The sequence below is a fragment of the Monosiga brevicollis genome, genomic scaffold (genome assembly GCF_000002865.3).
Source record: "Monosiga brevicollis MX1 MONBRscaffold_2 genomic scaffold, whole genome shotgun sequence".
In the NCBI taxonomy this organism is placed as follows: domain Eukaryota; class Choanoflagellata; order Craspedida; family Salpingoecidae; genus Monosiga; species Monosiga brevicollis.
The window spans coordinates 3,459,091-3,476,700 of record NW_001865039.1 but is presented as its reverse complement, the minus strand read 5'-3'; the positions used below and the strand labels follow the sequence as shown (position 1 = coordinate 3,476,700).

General features: G+C 56.0%; 5 protein-coding genes across 5 annotated transcripts; 2 read left to right on the top strand and 3 right to left on the bottom strand.

The window, feature by feature from the left end:
• Positions 1-855: 855 nt before the first annotated feature.
• Positions 856-5,295, bottom strand: MONBRDRAFT_35744 (uncharacterized protein; the record flags this gene model as incomplete). The annotated part of the gene is made up of 7 exons (XM_001742417.1): positions 856-960; positions 1,125-1,314; positions 1,515-1,882; positions 2,052-2,203; positions 2,369-3,143; positions 3,230-3,390; positions 3,870-5,295. The coding sequence occupies 7 exons, from the start codon at positions 5,293-5,295 to the stop codon at positions 856-858; spliced, it is 3,177 nt and encodes a 1,058-aa protein (XP_001742469.1).
• Positions 5,296-6,696: 1,401 nt separating this feature from the next.
• Positions 6,697-12,592, top strand: MONBRDRAFT_34892 (uncharacterized protein; the record flags this gene model as incomplete). The annotated part of the gene is made up of 14 exons (XM_001742860.1): positions 6,697-6,765; positions 7,510-7,580; positions 7,714-7,744; positions 7,882-7,963; positions 8,099-8,216; positions 8,327-8,401; positions 8,517-8,655; positions 8,756-9,041; positions 9,204-9,359; positions 9,534-9,634; positions 9,793-9,902; positions 10,004-10,161; positions 12,441-12,512; positions 12,569-12,592. Exons 2-14 carry the CDS (start codon positions 7,544-7,546, stop codon positions 12,590-12,592), a joined length of 1,389 nt encoding a protein of 462 aa, XP_001742912.1. The 5' UTR covers positions 6,697-6,765; positions 7,510-7,543.
• Positions 12,593-13,158: 566 nt separating this feature from the next.
• Positions 13,159-13,847, top strand: MONBRDRAFT_13619 (uncharacterized protein; the record flags this gene model as incomplete). Its single annotated transcript, XM_001742859.1, has 4 exons — positions 13,159-13,273; positions 13,390-13,523; positions 13,626-13,685; positions 13,788-13,847. Coding segments are annotated over 4 exons (369 nt in total), but the record flags the coding sequence as incomplete, so codon positions are not given.
• Positions 13,848-15,171: 1,324 nt separating this feature from the next.
• On the bottom strand, positions 15,172-16,159 carry MONBRDRAFT_5477 (uncharacterized protein; the record flags this gene model as incomplete). The annotated part of the gene is made up of 4 exons (XM_001742416.1): positions 15,172-15,340; positions 15,419-15,476; positions 15,655-15,993; positions 16,082-16,159. Coding segments are annotated over 4 exons (642 nt in total), but the record flags the coding sequence as incomplete, so codon positions are not given.
• Positions 16,160-16,309: 150 nt separating this feature from the next.
• Positions 16,310-17,512, bottom strand: MONBRDRAFT_22612 (uncharacterized protein; the record flags this gene model as incomplete). The annotated part of the gene is made up of 4 exons (XM_001742415.1): positions 16,310-16,619; positions 16,714-16,937; positions 17,043-17,080; positions 17,209-17,512. The coding sequence occupies 4 exons, from the start codon at positions 17,510-17,512 to the stop codon at positions 16,310-16,312; spliced, it is 876 nt and encodes a 291-aa protein (XP_001742467.1).
• Positions 17,513-17,610: the final 98 nt, after the last annotated feature.

Here is a 17,610-nt window from a genome sequence, read left to right as displayed (position 1 = left end):
TCCTCGCCGGATCGGGGCTCCGGCTGGCGAGGGGGGGTGTTAGCGTCAATCCGTGCTTCCACGCATTTGAACACTCCCACTGGCTTTCGCACACACTCAGCATCGGTCGCTATGGGTCTTCCTATTGGTATTCCATAGCTACGACGACCTCACACATTGACACCTACTTTTGGACCCCCTGGGCTTGATCCTCCTCGTGGCAGTCACATGAGTAAACACCGCGTGTGACGCGGTCCCCACGATGCCTGGGCAGCTGCCCTGGGGCAATAAGCTTGTGGCTACTGTTGTTTCCCTTTGTTGTGACACCTGCGGTCGGGCACGAGTTGCACTTTCCCTATCCTCGGGATTGAGCGACTCTACAGCTATTCTAACGGTGCACCTGGTCTGGTCACTGTGAATGCTTGCCGACCGCAGGTACGTCAAGCCCTCTGCCATTCTGTCTTCCCCTTGCTCTCCTGTGTGCTCTGCTCTCTTGTGACTTTCCCTATCCTCGGGATTGAGCGACTCTACAGCTATTCTAACGGTGCACCTGGTCTGGTCACTGTGAATGCTTGCCGACCGCAGCTGGTTCAATTGACCTCAAGACACCACCAAAGCTTTCGCTCCGCTCCGACGGACGTCTCTCAAACCTCTCTCAAAACGCTTCCTCAAACCTACGCGCTTCCTCGCAACCCAAAGACGGCCTCCAGACGTGCTGGAGCCTGACAGAGGGGGTTCCCAAACTGCCACCAGCACGACCCAAACGCCTGGACAAAAGTAGGCGCATGCAAGCCGCAGACAGGACCGAGTTCCAACGCACAGCGTGATCTATACCATCCACTCTCTGGTAGCAGAGGACTATTGTAGGAACACCTCCTAAGTCGAGGCATCTGCCGCAGCTCGGGCTTTTCTTTCTGCGGCTTCTTCGAGCTCTTGTGAGCGGAGGTATTCGTCCCACTGCTTGATGCGCGCCTCTTTTTCCTGCAGAGCCAAAAGGATTAGAACACCATCCACACACACACGGATCCGAGGCGACGTCGAAAAAAGCCAGAAACAACCATGCACAAGCACCAACAAGCGTGCGTATAAACGCCCACAATCGAATAAAACCAACAGCCAGTCAAGCACACAGGAACAGGGCATACCTCCTCGGATTCTTCGACCTTGTACTTGGTTTTGCCATCCCATTCCTCAGCTACCACTTTCTGGCCCGCAAAAAAGCGCCCGTTCAAGGTGGCAATCGCTGGGCCCAGGGGCTCGTCCGTGAAATAGCGCACCATGACCACGCCGTCCGGATTGTTCTGCATACCACACCGGCGCATGAGCACGACGGTGCTACGAGAATGCAACCCCCCCAAAACAATTCACAGGTTTTGAGCACGAACATCAAAGACATCCACTTTTTTGACAGGCCCAAACTTGCTGCACTCGGTCTTGATCTGCCTACACGCCCGCAGTCAACAAGCGCCAGTGAGTGGGTGCTATTGGAGGGAGCCAGCGTGCGGACCGTGGGGAGCGGCGAGCCCACGACATACTCTTTGAGTTCAAAAATGTATGACGCATCCTCCTTCATTTCTTCAAGCGTGAACATGTGCTTGAGCACGAGCACACCGACAGCACGTTTCCGTTTGGTGTCTGTTTCATGCCAGTGCAGTTTCCTGAGCACGGGAGCCGTGACAGCGTACAGCGTGAGAAAGGAGGCACAGATGTCCTGCTCTCCCAAGTCAGTGGAGTCGGTGTCGCCAAGCAGAGACGAGACGTGAACAGCTGCGACACGTGCGTACTTTTGGCCCAACGATTTCTTCTTGGCTTTCTTCTTGGCGGGCTCCAACGACCCTTCCTCAACCTCGTCCTCGTCATTCTTCTTGCCGAGTGTCATGCCCTCACGGAGTTGAAACACCGCCTGCGCAAAGGGCAAGACGAACACAAGCACGAGATGTGACAGGGTTGAACAACAATAAGTACAGGAAGCGCGACACAGAGAGAGAAAGAGAGACAGACAGACACGATAGTGCCGCAGGAGTAGACAGTCAGCTTCCGTCACGACAATGAGGTGGTGGCAATATACACACCCGTTGAATTTTGACCTTGAAGCCCGGACGAATCTCCGTCTCGTCGAGCAACTGCAAGGCTAGCTCCACACTCTCGACTCGAAGATAGGTGCACTTGCCATCACCTTTGGGCTCACCGTGCTCATCGGTATACAGCTTAATCTTGGGCTCGCCTGTCCGGGATAAAAGTTCAGCAAACAGAAGAAGGAGAACGTTGAACCAGAAAGAAGGGAAAAAAAAAACAAGCAACAAAAAAGGAACACACGGCACTTGCAGGGCGGTGGGCCGCCTGGCAACACGTCGCAGTCCGTGGTGGTATGTGGGAAGCGTGCACGCACCGTGGGCGTCCTCGTTAATGATTCCGGCCTTGCGCATGAAGGCTGTAAACTCTTCAAGCGTAATGTCCTTCACACGGGCATGGCAGCATACGTGAGAACAAGCGCGGACACCCAGCGGCACGGTGCTGGGAGCACCTACCAAGGGGAGCCCCGTGACGTAAACATGACAGTTGACGGTGTCCTTGAGTTTAACTTGATTCCCATCAACCTGGACTTTGGCTCGAGCCGCTTCTTCCTTGCTTTGCTTGCGTTGCTTGCGTCGCTCGACAACGGCCGTGCGCTTCTCCTCTTGCTGAGCCACAGCAGCGGCAGTGGCCTCCTGAAAACCAGCTGGGCGCTCCCACTGACTTTGCCGAGTAATTTTATTGAAATAGTATGCGTTGCCACGCTCGTCTTTCATGGCGGTAAAGGCCTCTGGTTTCTGAGCACCGGGATCGAGTCGACGTGAGCCGTCCTCGTCGGCAGGGGTTGTGGCAGACCACCAATACCACTGTACCTGAGCGGCCTCGACCAGTTCTGGGGGCATGACCCAGACAGAGGTCTGGGTTTCCGTGTTAAAATAGTACGGGCGGCCGTCGGGCATGGCATGCACTTGCCATTTCGATGCTGGACGATCAGCCAAGAAGAGACGCGGCAATGTCAGCATGGCCGGGCCGGGCTGCCCATGTGCAGAGTTGCGGACGCAAGCTCGGGGTACAGGACCAGTACATGCAACCGTACCTGCATTGGTTGTGGGATACTGGGCCTGGTAGTTGGAGACGACGGCTGCGTCGACCTGCGGGAGCTCCCGTGAAAGGTTTGTCGGGACAAGGCGCGGGGGGCAGTGGCCAGTGTCCAGCACGTTTCTGGGCCGCCACCAACCTTTGGAAAATAGGCACCCTTGTCGCCGTCCCACTCCATGGTAACGCCATCCGTATCTACATATTCACGGGACTTGCCCTCTGGCAGCGGAAACAGATCCTCATGCCCCCCGGGCGCCGCCGAGCCACTGCCATCCTCCACGTTGGCCATCGTCGCACACACTGAGAGAGAGAGAGAGAGAGAGAGAGAGAGAGAGAGAGAGAGAGAGAGAGAGAGAGAGAGAGAGAGAGAGAGAGAGAGAGAGAGAGAGAGAGAGAGAGAGAGAGAGAGAGAGAGAGAGAGAGAGCCGAAAAAAAAACTTCAAGAGCAACAACTTGAGAGAGCGACATTAAGTTGAAAAACATCTGCATAAACTTCCATGGCGGTAGTGTGACTTTCTTCAAAAACCATTTTATTTTGGTCGTATTCTGTGGTGTACTTTCTTCAACTTGATGTAGTGAAGCAGCCACGGGTTGCAGGCAAACGGGCCGGGGTGGGCTTCGGGTGGACGGCTGGTGTGTGTGTGGGGAGGGTCGGTCGGCTATCATGAGGAATCAAAGGCTTGCAAATATGAATTAATACAATGGCTCTGAGGGTCGACTTAGGCAGCGCTTGTCGAAAAACAAAAAGCACTTCAATTAGAGCTCTTCCTTCTTCTTACCCCCGACAAGGGTGTCCACGGGCGGGACTTGATTGGCACCAGCAGTGCTGGCAAACTGGCGGACCGCCTGAATAAGTTCCGAGTATTCAAAGTCTGAGCCTGGCTTGAAGACGTGCAGGTTGTCGTCTGGGGTGGGCAGCGTAAAGTGGAAGGTCTCATTGTGCACGTAGTCGTCGTGCAGGTAGTAGTAGGATTGGATGGTGACGCAAGTGACGTCTTCCTCGTTGGCGAGCTTGTGGGTTTGGAAGAAGGCCGGGGTGAGGTAGGTGATCTGACCTTTTGCGACGCGGCCCTCGGCAAAGGGCACGGGCTCGCCGTTGTGTTGTTCGGCCAGGGGGTTGTACCAGCGCGAGGTGATGGTGCCGGAGAGGCACTTGATGACGGCCACGGCGTTGGCGTGGTCGTGGATCGGACTGTACATCTTGGGTGGCCAAATCTCCATGACAAAGGGGCTGCCCGGTGAGTTGCCGAGGTCTGGGCCAATGGTGACACGGATGTAGGCCATGTGGGGATCGTCGCTCATCTCTCCGGCATTGATTTTCTCCTGCAGCTTCTCGTAGAGGACGCAGCCTTCGGTCTTGATGCAAAGGTCGATGGCGGCGGCGTCCGACTCGCTGAGAAGAATTTGTTCCCCGGCCACCTGATCATAGAGGGACTGCAGTTCCAAGGGCAAGACGGCGGGCACCAGTGCGGAGCGGTCCTCGAGCACCTCGAGGGTCACACGGTGGCGATCGACGAGCAGCGGGGGGATTGGGGCCACGACGGGGAAGCGGGTGACTGAGTAGGCCACGGCGGCGAGAGAGCAGTCGACTTCGGTGACGGTGCCAATGGCGCAGGCATTGGCATCGCTGCTCTCCAAGCACTTGGGGATGGGGCCGATGGTAATCATTTCGTTGACGAGGAGTGGGTAGCCAAACCCGACGCGAACGTAGCCGTTCTTCTTGTCGATGGAGATCCAGAGCTGAAGCTGGGTCATGGGAAAGTTGACGAGATCTGTGGGAATCCAAGGGTGACGCTCGTGGAGCTCGATCAAACTGGTCGTGTTGAGAACGGCGTCGCTGGCATCGCGGATGGTGATGGTCCCCGTTTCAGCGGCAGCAATGTCAATCGTGTAGACGGTCTCCGAGTTATCCGTGCGCAGGAAGAAGGTGTAGCCAGACGCGCGGGCCAGGGCATCTGCTGCGATGGTGGCCACGACAAGGCCTTGACCGCGAAGCGTGAGGGCAATGTTGCTAACAGGCTCGGCGGCGAGCAGGCAGAGTTTTCGAGATTGGCAGTCCGGTCGGGGATAATGTTCTCGAAAAGACGCGCCCGGCAATGGTGGCATATCCCCACTGGCCGTCGCTGGTGCCCAGCTAGCCAGTACCAGTACCACAAGCGCCAGCACGCAGCATGACAAGCGGCTGCCGATCCACGACAGCGCCATGCTGGCGGGCCCGACTCACGGCGAGAAAAAGGAGGAGCTGAGCGAGGGAGGGAGAGAGAGAGAGAGAGAGCGAGAGAGAGAGAGAGAGAGAGCAGGGCCGCGGCTCTGCTGTGTCAGGGCGTGAGAGAAGAAGAAGAAGAAGAAAAATGCCCCTTCAGCCTTCCCCTATCAGTGAGCGCCCCTCCTTCCTTCCGGCCCTGGGTCATCAAACCGCATTGAGCCGTCAAGTGTGTGTGTGTGTGGAGTTCATGGCGCCTGCGGCTGTTGTGGCTGTTGGGGACCAACGGGTTCAAGCAGCGGGATCGGCCACAGCAGGAAGCGCAGGGACGCTTTGGATACAAGGTACAGAGGAACGAGATAGGTTCATGGTGGAGGTAGAGATAGAGAGGGACGGGGAAGAAATGGCAGAGAGTTGAGGGAGCGAGCAGCATAATTGAGAGATTGCAAGCGAGTGGCGCACGCTTTTGAGAGAATAAAAGCGAGCAAAGCAGAGGCTGAGAGAGTCAAGGTGAATAACACAAAGTTTGAGAGAGGGAGAGACAAGTGACACCCACACTCAGAGAGAGGTCGAGGGAATTCCCAAAGAGGGTCTGTCCTATTTGATGGGGTTGGGTATGGGGTTTTATGGGTTGACGTCCAAAACTCAGACACGCTGTTCATAACAGTGGTTGACAACAACATCCATCGGACCAAACGCGATGGCCGTCGATCTCGACCGCTTCAAGCCAGCGGCAGATGCTTCACCGCGGTCCCCTGTCAAGCCAGAACAAGAGCACTGAGAACTTCGCTGTGTGCTTGGGGCTCGTCGAAGCGGCACAGCAGGTATGTCTCTGTCTCTTTTGACCCCTCTCTCTCTCTCTCTCACACCTCTAACTAGTCTCTCTCTCGAGCACGAGTTACAGCTGGTAGCAATTCGCATGCCAGCGCGGGACCGGGCAGCTTGACAATTGGTAGCAGACGGGTTAGGTGTGCAGAGAGTATGCCAGCAGCTAGTGCGCATTCAGAGCAACGTCAAGGTTTGGCTTAGGAGTCAGAGGAAGTATGTCAAGCCAGCCAACTTTGCTGCGTGATCACAACTGAAACTCAGAGAATGTTGAGAGCAACGTTGATGATCTAGAGAAGGTGAGCCATCTGGCGCTCAGAGCCAGAGAAGTCATTGGCTGTGAGAATGCATGACAAAACAGCGAGAGTGAGACAGAGAGAGAGAGAGAGAGAGACAGATAGAGAGAGAGAGAGAGAGAGAGAGAGAGAGAGAGAGAGAGAGAGAGAGAGAGAGAGAGAGAGAGAGAGAGAGAGAGAGAGAGAGAGAGAGAGAGAGAGACAGACAGAGAGAGAGAGTCGAGAGAGAGAGAGAGAGAGAGAGAGTCGAGAGAGAGAGAGAGAGCTGGCAGTTATACACACACACGTTCAGCTTGACTGCCATTTGCGTTCTTGGATCGAGTTGTGTGTGTGTGTGACGTGACGAGCGGGGTATGTATCGGACCCGATGCTCTTGGGCTTGGTCTTGCTCTTGGTCTTGGTCTGGGGCTTGGTCTTGGGCTTGGTCATGGTCTTGGGCTGGGGCTTGGGCTGGGGCTGTTGTCTGTCTGTGCTGGTTGGGCATGACTTGTTCTACTGGGCTGTTGAGTGATGCATTGGCGACGGGACCGTTGCCTCGTCAGTGAGCTGGCAGGTTGATGAGATGCGCGTTGCTGCCCAAAGCACAGACATACATGGGGGGCACAGGGGCAGATGCACCAAGGCACAGATGTATAGACGCAGACATTCTGGTGCAGGGACATTCACATTCACAGCCAGCTTCACCATTACCGGCACCGGCGCAAGCACTGTCAGGATGGCACGGTCACACAGAGACAGACAGACAGACAGACACGCGTGCACACACATGAACTGAGCGAGGATGGGAGCGTTCGCAAGGGGTTTGATTACCATCAACTGTTTGGCTGTTTGGTGCTCATAACCTCAGACCAGGCGCTTGACTCTCTCTGCTCGCTCTGTCCATCGACACACTTCACCACAGCTCGTCGCTTGGCTTCTGTCTCTTTGCTCTTTGTTCCCTCCCCGTTTCTTCTCATTTGCCCCACGCTTGCCCCACCTCTTTCTGTGGACTGGCTGGGCTTGTTTTTGGGTCGCTGTTGACGGCGTGATAGCTCACGATCGGGTCTCGTCTCTTGCTTGTTGTTGTCCATGACCTTGCCTTGTCCACCCACACAGCCACCAAGACCCGTTTCGTCTCCTGACCAGCACCATGGCGAGCAAGAAGCACGTCTCGTACTACTACGATGGTACGTCGCAGGGCTGTGTCTTTGTTTGTTTGTTTGCAAGGCCCTCGCCGCTCAAGCAAACCCTGTCGCCGTTGTCCATGATGCCTGCCTCACACTGAGCCTGCCTGCTACCCCTCGCGCCCTTGGTCAACAGGCGACGTCGGCAATTACTACTACGGGCCTGGGTATGCTGTCATGTCCTTGCACCCCTCTGGACCATCACACCCCTCTCCTGTTTCTCTTGATTCGCGCCACTGGTTCCCTGGTCGCCCCACCCGTTCTATTACATTCTCACACCTCCGTTCGTCTGGACCATGGCCAGCCATCCCATGAAGCCCCACCGCATTCGCATGACCCACAATCTGCTTCTCAACTATGGCCTCTACAAGAAGATGGAAATTTACGTACGTGGGCGTCTCGAGTATGCCTTTACAAGCCACATTCCTTTCCCCCCCCCCCCTAACTCCATTCCAAGTTTTTTTTTTTTTTTTTTTTGAATCTTTGAATCTGATGACTTTCCTGATGATTCTGTGGCGCAGCGCCCACACAAGGCCTCGATGGAAGACATGACGCGCTTCCACTCGGACGACTACATCAACTTTCTCCGCACCATCAGTCCTGATGCAACCAACGAAGAGACCAAGAACATGTCTCGCTGTACGCCGCTCCGATTCACGCCCTCGTCTTCAGTTTGGTCTGGTCCATGTTGATGAACTCACCCTTGACTTTGACTGGCTGCTCTCTGGTATTATCGAATGAAAATGCAGTCAACGTGGGCGAGGACTGCCCCGTGTTTGATGGCCTCTTTGAATTTTGCCAGATTAGCGCTGGTGGTTCGCTCGGTATGCTCCCCTGCTCCCACGGTTGCGTCGTCCTCTCATACCCCGCCCAGAGCCAGGCGCGCCCTCTCATTCACGTTGAGCGTGGCCCATGCTGCCATGAATGCTCTCGCAACAGCTGGGGCAGCCAAGCTGAACAGTCAGCAATCTGACATTTGCATCAACTGGGCTGGCGGTCTTCATCATGCCAAGCGATCCGAAGCCTCTGGCTTTTGCTACGTCAACGACATCGTCTTGGGCATCCTCGAGCTGCTCAAGTGCGTGTCATCTTTCCCCCCAAACGCATCTTTGCTACACGCCTCCGCTGGCCCTAGCTTCATAGAATTTCCCTTGCCTGCCATTTCAATCACTCCATAGGCGTCACGAGCGCGTGCTGTACATTGACATTGACATCCATCACGGTGATGGCGTGGAGGAGGCTTTCTACTGCACAGACCGCGTCATGACCGTGTCCTTCCACAAGTATGGCGAGTATTTCCCAGGCACTGGTGATATCAAGGACATTGGCACCCAGGACGGCCGTCACTACGCCGTCAACTTTCCTCTCAAGGACCACATTGACGATGATTCGTATCAACGCATCTTCCGTCAAGTCATTGAAAAGGTCATGGACTGGTATGACCCCGGTGCCGTCGTGCTGCAGGTGTGTGCATTCGACCCGCCCCCCTGCGCCCCGGCGCCCCATCAGCTCATACAATTCGCAGACCTGCACCGCCGGTTGCACTCTTTGCTTGTTTCCCCTTTGGTCCGTGCCCGTGATTTGTCTCACGGGCCTACGACCACGCTTTGCTTTCATCCGTGGTAGTGCGGCGCCGACTCGTTGACTGGTGACCGTCTCGGTTGCTTCAACCTATCGCTCAAAGGACATGCCGCTTGCGTGGAGTATGTCAAGTCGTTCAACAAGCCCCTGCTGCTCCTGGGTGGCGGTGGCTACACGATCCGCAACGTCGCCCGGTGCTGGGTGAGTCACTTGCCCCGGTTGTCGTTGCGAGTAAAATTTTCGTACAAAATTCGCTTTCGTTGGCCCGGTGTTGAACCTACCCGAAGTTCATCAGTTGCTCGTCTTCACCATGGGTCATGGTCGCGTTCTTCGACGTTCGTCTTTCCCTCACCTTGCATCATCTTTGTGACACAGACGTACGAGACATCCGTGGCTCTCGACACACCGATTGAGGATGAGCTGCCATTCAACGATTACTTTGAGTACTTTGGTCCCGACTTCCGCCTCCACATCAGGTACACAGGCTGACTTTCGCTTGCCTTCTCCACATCTCAGGCAAAACCAAGATAAACAAATAAACAATCAAATACAACAAGATTCACTTCCACCTTCTCCACCCACGCCGGTCTCTGTTATTCACGCTCTTTGGCCACGCTTTCCAACCCCTGTGTAGCCCAAGCAACCATGACAACCAGAACTCTGAAGAGTATCTTGAGAACAGTGTGAAGCAGATTATCGAGAACCTGCGCCATACTGCCAGTCGTCCCAGCGTGCAAATGCATTGTAAGGCGCCCAGCTTTCTGCTGCCAACGCATGCCACCGGTCCACTGCATCAACCTTGTCGCACATTCTCTCACACCCCACATGTTTCTATGATCCTACAGCGATGGTTGACACGCTCAGCGCATACGAAGAGGACGAAGATCAGGTGGACCCGGACGATCGCCGCGCACAACAGCTCGTCGATCGCAAGATCTCCCATGATGCGGACCTGTCCGATTCGGAGGACGAGGGCGGTCGCCGTGATCAGCAAAGCTTCAAGGTATGCATGAATACATGTTGCATGCGCACGACCTCTGCTACTGACTTGCAGTTGTCTTGGTCGTGCTGTGGTGTCATGCCCAACCGCTGGCCACCTCATTCGATGGCGATTGGGTGCACAGAAGAAAGAGTTTCGCAAAAAGCCAGAGGCCAGCGGCGCAGGTGACAAGGCTACGACGCCCACGATCAAGAGCGAGCCCACCCAATCCATGGATACGACGCCGTCCCCTCCCAAGGAGTATGCCTCGTCGACCCCCAAGACTACTTCAACCACCGAAGGAGCCGCAACAGCGCGCACTGGCCCAACCGACTCCACCGCTGCCGCAGGTAAAAAGGCCGCAGCCACAGCTTCGAGCAAAGAGGCTCCCATGGCCACGGGCTCGGACTAGGCTGGTCCCTGTTGCGTCATCCATCCTCTCCACGGCTGCTCAGCTGTCCGGCACCTCTTATATGGAGGAGTCGGCGAGGGCGTCTCTGCCATCTGTCTGTGGTCGTGTCGCTTGCTTGTATCGTAATTCCGTGAAACCAAGTTTTGTTCTGCTCCTCTTCTCCTGCTGTTTCTCCTCTTACCAATCCGACTCATCAGCTTTGCTCCTCGCGGTCAAATGCCGTCTGTTGTTTCGTTGGGCCGTCGCGCACCCCTCTTCATTCCCACCACCAGAGTCGTGCCTGACTGTCTCTCACTGTTACGCTTTGCGTATGTTGTGGCGTCCTCATGGTTTTCCATTCTTGTTTTAGTTCAATTGTATCGTACAGATCAACAACTCGCCCTCTAGCCCCGCTTGTGTGCGGCCGGCAATCAGCGCAATGGTTATGCTCGCTTTACAAAACTTTCTATGACAGTCTGTGTCCTCCTTACACGTAAACCAAAGAACACCCAACAACAATAGACGATTATTTCAATACCAGGCGCGAAAGCACCATAACACGGCATGCATGGGGCATGCGGTCCTCGCTTGGCGGGAACGTCGGGGGGGGTTTTTTTTTTTTGAACTTGACGCTTCTGACTTCGTGGCACGCCTCAAGGTGTAAAATCAGCACTGGAAATGTCAAAGGTGGAGCGGTTGGCGTTGAAGAATTTGGACATGAGGGCCTTGTGAATCAGGTTGTCCGGGGTTTGGCGCTTTTTGCGCTGGGACTCGCGCCGCTTGGTGCGCGGGGTGACAAAGCCGATGCCACCCCACTCGGCCGAGTGCTTTTCATGAACGCGCTGGCCAGCAGCAGCAATTGAGTCGAGCAGATCTGTGTCGTGTTTGACTCGCTTGGCCGGCCTCGCACCCTCGTCTGCGTCCGTGTCCACGATGCGCACTTGAACGCCACCTTGCTGAGTAGTGCGGCAGCGAAGTTGTTCAGCTTTCGCGCGCAGCTCCTCAAGCAGTTGATTGGTCGGTGCCTGTGTGGCTCCATCGTTCTCCTTGGTCAGTGAAAGGACGGGCGGAGGCGTGGGTGGCGCTGGCACTGCGACGGCTGAGGAGGTGGTGTGGGGTGAGGGCATAACATTGGTGGCCTTGGTAGCATCATCGGTTGTCTTTGTTGCGGAGATGACGGGTAGGGGCATGGCAGTGATGGCAACAGCTGCGGCGGAGGCAGACTTGGTGTGGCGATCGAATGGCTGATCTGTCGAGGTTGACCATGAGATGAGGTACATGGCGCACACTCTGCGCAGACAAGGCTCTTGGCGAAGCTTGGTGGCTTGGGCGAGCAGGCACGGAGAGCAAGATGCAGCAACGCACCGTAAGCATATTCATAGCACGCCTTCATCTCCTGAACAAGTCCGTTGATGAGCTGTGCTTGCTGGCGCTGCGTGGCCGGCTGCCGGGCGAATGGAAATCCAGCGTGCCATGAGAACGTACAAGCACGGGTCGATGCGGTTCTGCACCGGGCTTCACTGCTGCTTGGGCGCACGGGGTGGGCTTTAAAGACGTCTGACGAAGGAGAGCAGCGTGGACTTACAATCTGCATGGTGGGTTCGGGAGGGCTGAGGTAGTCGCTGACCATGCCCCAAAGCTGGCCGAGCGGTCCGTGCTGCTCTCGTTGGCGACGGGTTTGCGTTCGCAGGTACAGGCTTGGGTCACGGCGCACGGTGGCGATAAGATCCTGAAGAGCCATTCGCGTTGTATTGGCAGCCTGCAGCTGCAGCTGCTCCGGTGCTACCCGTGTCGAGAAGCAGGGCGTCAAGTCGCGCCCCGCTGGTTGCTCAAAGAGATCCATCCTCGTTCGTTGTGCCGACGCCGCTGACCAAGGCGAGCGCGTCTCGACTCCACTGCTCAAAGCTAAAAGAAGAAGAAGAAGAAGAAGAAGAAGAAGAAGAAGAAGACCAAGACCAGGAGAGTCATCCGGGAGGAAGGAAGAGTGAGCGAGCAAGACTGCATACACCCTCCGACTGCCATATACGCACATACGCTCAGCCGAAAGAAAGCATCAAAAAGTAAAAGCAAAAGTCCACAGCAAGATCACACACACACACACACACACACACACACACACCACACACACACACACACACACACACACACACACACACACACACACACACACACACACACACACACAGAAAGAGAGAAAAAAACCGCATCAAGCCGTACGACGAGAGTCGAGATCAGCAATTCAAATCTTGGCGGTAAGAAAAAACCTGTATAGGATCGGGTGTGAAAACCCAGTGCATCTGATACGAATTTATTGGATTCATCGTCGTCTCCTTTTGTGTGTGTGTGTGTGTGTGTGTGTGAGTGTGAGTGTTCAAGTGCTGAAATGGCAGCGCCCTCGTGGTGAATGGTGGCGCGCAGTAGTGGCAGTGGTGCGGGTCAGGGTGTGAGTCGGGTGTGAGTTAGGGTTAGGGTCAGGGTGTGAGTCGGGGGTAGCTGAAAGCGGGTGGGGATGGAGCACACAATGGATCGGATGATGTGCCCGTGCTTTGGCTGACGCTTTGTGTGTGTGTGTGTGTCTCGTGTTGTGCGCGAGGCAGGCAGTGCTGGGTGGCAGTCAAACGACCAGCAGGATGACCACACGGAGCGAACGGGCCAAGGCCAAGCAGAACAATGAACACTCGGCCATCTTGATGGGCTTGCTGCAACGCCCGGCAAACAAGATTTGCGCCGATTGTCATGCCAAGGGTACGGAAACGCCCATTCGGTCCCCCGTTCGTCCTGCAATGTTCAACGCGCCTGATGAGTCTGATCATCTCCCCGGGTCTCGTCGTACTTGCTGCACTCCCGTGCAAACGCGCCAGGTCCACGCTGGGCGTCATGGAATCTGGGCGTTTGGATCTGCATCCGCTGCTCTGGCATCCATCGCAGCCTCGGCGTGCACATCTCCAAAGTCCGCTCCGTCAATCTAGACACCTGGGCACCTGATTGGGTCAAGGTGTGTCCTTGACGCTCAAAATGTTGCTGCCCTGCCATGGACCATGTGCCTGGTGACCCACACTGTGCTCACGGCCTACCCCGGTCCTTTTCCCCTTGGTAGTCGATGCAAGCTGGTGGAAACGATGTGGCCGCCCAGATCTGGGAGTATCATCTGCCCAAGGTTGGCCACCTGGACGCGGACGCGGCGGCCACCTGTCATTCCCATTCCATGCCATGGCGATCCACTCACCTTCCTGCTTATCCCCGGGTATCCTTGCAACAGGGCTTTCGCCGTCCGGCCGATAACAATGCTGCGATGGAGCAGTTCATTCGGGACAAGTATGAGCGTGCCCGCTGGAAACGCAAGGCGTCCGACCCGCCGCTCGAAGCACCAAGCCAAGCAGCCCCCGCAGCAGCCCCCGCTCCTGCCAAACCCACCAAGAGTGTGGCCGCTCCTGCCAAGACAGCGGCCCCCGCCAACAACAACAACAACAACAACAACATTGGCTTTGCCAATTTTGCAAACTTTGAATCTGCTCCTGCCTCCGCGCCTGCCACCGCAGCACCCGCCACGTCGACGGACCTGTTAGACCTCTTTGGCAGCAGCACCCCGGCCCCCACGCCTGCCGCTTCGACCGCTTCTGCGCCGACAGCTCCTGCCTCAGCTCCCGCAGCAACTACACAGCCCAGCACTAGCACCTCCAACGCAGACATTATGGCACTGTTTGGCAGCGCCCCCAGCTCTGCCCCGGCGCCCACGAGCAGCATGATGCAGGGCAACCCTTTTGCCTCGGGTATGATGATGGGCGGTCAGCAAGGCAACAATGGTGGCATGATGAACCCCATGATGGGCATGCAGCAGCAGCAGCAACCCATGATGGGCATGGGCAACCCCATGGGAGGCATGATGCCGCAGCAACAGATGGGGCAAATGGGCCAGATGGGCCAGATGGGCCAGATGGGCCAGATGGGTCAGATGGGCCAGATGGGAGGCATGATGCAGCAACCTCAGCAGCAGATGGGCGCCATGGGTGGCATGATGCAGCCACAACAGTCGGTGATGCCCGGTCAGCCCTTTGGCGGCTTCAACGGCGTCCAGCAGGGCATGTCCAACATGTACGTTCCAGCAAGCGCTCTACACTGGCCGCCATCTTGGGGTCACGCGACTGTTGTGCAGCTCCTCATTGCCTCATTTCTATCTTACCACGATGCTTCCGGTCTTGTCTGTCCATAGGAGTCTGAGTTCTAGCGGAGGCTCCACCTTTGACACCACACTCTGGAAGTAGATTGTCCCACCAGTCATGTTGTTTCTAGGAAACACTGCCGAGTTTTTTTTCGTCTTGACTGTTTTGTTTTGTCGCGCCGTTGGTTCCTTTCCTGTCCGCCATTGTGGCCGTAGGGTCAGTGAGCCTGCTCCAAATGAATGACACGAATATGTGTGCACGTTCCACGAGATGGTTCATTCAGTCCCTTTTCATCGACTCGATTGTTTACCACCATCATTACTCTGCACACGCAGGCATGGGCCAGCATTCACAACTCTTTATGTTGAGGCCAGCATGTCTTCCCAGGCGAGGCTAGGCTATGGTCCCTTCCTTGTTCAGGCCTTCATCTTCCTTGATCTTGACGATTTTTGTTTTGGCAGCCCTGGGCCGATAGCAGACAGGCTATGTGGCAGCAACTGGAGTTTGGCCGGCTGCCCCGGCCTTGTCTTTCTCCCCGTCCGGCTGATACCGCTCAGGCTGCGAGCGATGAAAGTTCCTGTGCTTTTCACAGTCGAGAATCTGTTCACGACACATGGCCTTGCAACAGTTCTTGCACGCCTTGTGTTCGCACCTGTGGACGAGCGCATCCCGGGGTTTCATGAGTCTGCTCATCAATCATAACACTGTTATACCAAGCCACGCAACTTACGCTTCGGAGCCGGGGCATTGGCCGCACATGTGGCACATCATGTACTTGGGTGGTGGCGCTATAACATGAGTGCGTTGAATGAGGATAGGGAAAAAGAACTCAGCATCGTATCAACATGCAGTCAGGGCGACAGCGTGGGTCGGGTACAAGAAGCGCAGGCAAAAGAGCACATCGACGCGAAACAAGCCGTATTCATATTTGAGGAAGTCAACGAAGGGGCATTCCTGGTGACGTACGTGCTTTCTTTTCCTTGGCATCTTTCTTGACCCGTTTTTTGGTGGGACGTTCCTTATCATCGGCATGGGCGGCCTCGAGAGCCTCAGCTTCGGCCTCTAGCGCAGCCCGCTCTTCGGCGCGCCGCTTCTTTTCTGCCGCAATGGTTTCCCTATCACAACGACAGCGACCTGTGTGCACGGGCGAAAGGCGGTCGAGGCCAAGCGCGAACAAAAAGCAGTCTTGGGCGTCCACACACGAGTCCTTTTCATGGTCTCGTAGACGAGGCTGGCAGCGCCAAAAAGGAACTTGTGGGAAGACATAATCCTTGCCACAGCTGGCTCCAAGGATCTTAGCAGCAGCTGAGGGGACAGGAAGGTGGTGGGATTAGGACAGTATGTTGTTTCGACTTGAGCGTTCGAGGCTGCGACCCGCAGTTGGCAGTCCTACCTTCGTCAGCAATGTCTTCGATATCTGTGGCCGTGGCACGCGCTGCAGCCAGCTCTTGCGCTAGAACGGCGTTGGTGGCTAGGAATTGATCAATGTTCTTATCAGCAATTAAGCGCTCTCGCACCTGCGGCATGATGGTCAGGCTGTTGTTGGGGGTTGAGGCAAGGCCACCACAGGGAGGGTAAAGTACAAATGAGTTCGATGCCTCTGATGTGTGCGTGGTGGCCATCAGCCTGACGGTGCCATTGAGATAGGATGGGGGGGGGGCGTGGGGAGATTCGACACGTACCATGGGTACCACAGGCGAAAGAGGTGGGCGCGAACTTGAGAGGTGGTCGCCTTGTGCTCCTTGGCGAGCTCTAGGTATTCTTGTGTCAAATCGCTGATCAAAGGAAACTGGCCCACGAACATGGCTGGGTTTGAGAGGTTGGATTCGGATGACATGATGCCGTCCACACCCGTCTCCTCCAGGCAGGCCAGACAGTCGGCGCGATAGAGGATATTGCCGTTGGACACGACGGGGATCTTCAGTTCCTCCCTACAACAGCAAGCCCCAGAGTCAGCATTGGCTCATGCGGCACGCGGCTATGCATTTAACGAGGCTTTGGTCAAGGCACATGCACTGGGCATACTTGATGCGCTTGACAAGCGACCAGTCGGCCAAGCCAGTTCGGGTGCCCTTTTGCTCTCGTGTGCGACCATGTACTGTGAGAAGATCGCAGCCTGCCGCCTCAAACATTTTGGCGTAGGCCAGCGTTCGCTCCGCGTCATCGTGAATGCGAATCTTGCATTCGACCGCGATTGAGAGGTTTTTGCTCAGCGTTGACACAATCTCAGCCAGCAGCTCCCACTCGTCCTGCAGGTGCACCAAGTCAAGAAAAGGCAGCGCAATGAGCGCACAAGACCCCCGGGCCATCGATCGCTCACGGATTCAGGATGAATGGTCATGCGCCTTATGTACCTGAAGAAAGGCGCCATAGTGGCCGCGGCGAGCAATGCCTGGCGTAGACGGGACATGGCACAGCGAGCAATGTCAGCCGATTTGGTTGCCACGGGTTTGAGATGTGGTGTGTGCGCGCGCGCGAGCGTGACCTGCAGGCGACGGCCAACAATTCAAAGCCTCTGACCTTGAGGACAGCCACAGTTGAGAGAAATAGCATCACAATAGGGTTCCACATGCTTGGCTGCCTCGAGCAACGTGGCCGCATCGTCGCCACAAAACTGCACGACCAGGGGTCGATCACCCTCGATAGCCTTGAACATGCGCTTGCGGTAGCTGGCGTCGCGCACAAAAACTTTGGAATTGAACATGGGCGTGTAGCAGAGCACAGCACCCTTGCGTCGGCACAGCATGCGCCAAGCAAGCTCGCTTTGATCAACCATGGGAGCCACCACAAGGCGCGGTGTGGGCAAACGCCAAAAGAAATTCATACGACCGGCTTTGCCGGCCAGCGCCGTTGCTGCTCCTCCCGTAGCCATCTCACGCGTCCGTCTCCGCCATGTCGTGCCCAATCAATCAAAGTCCCAAC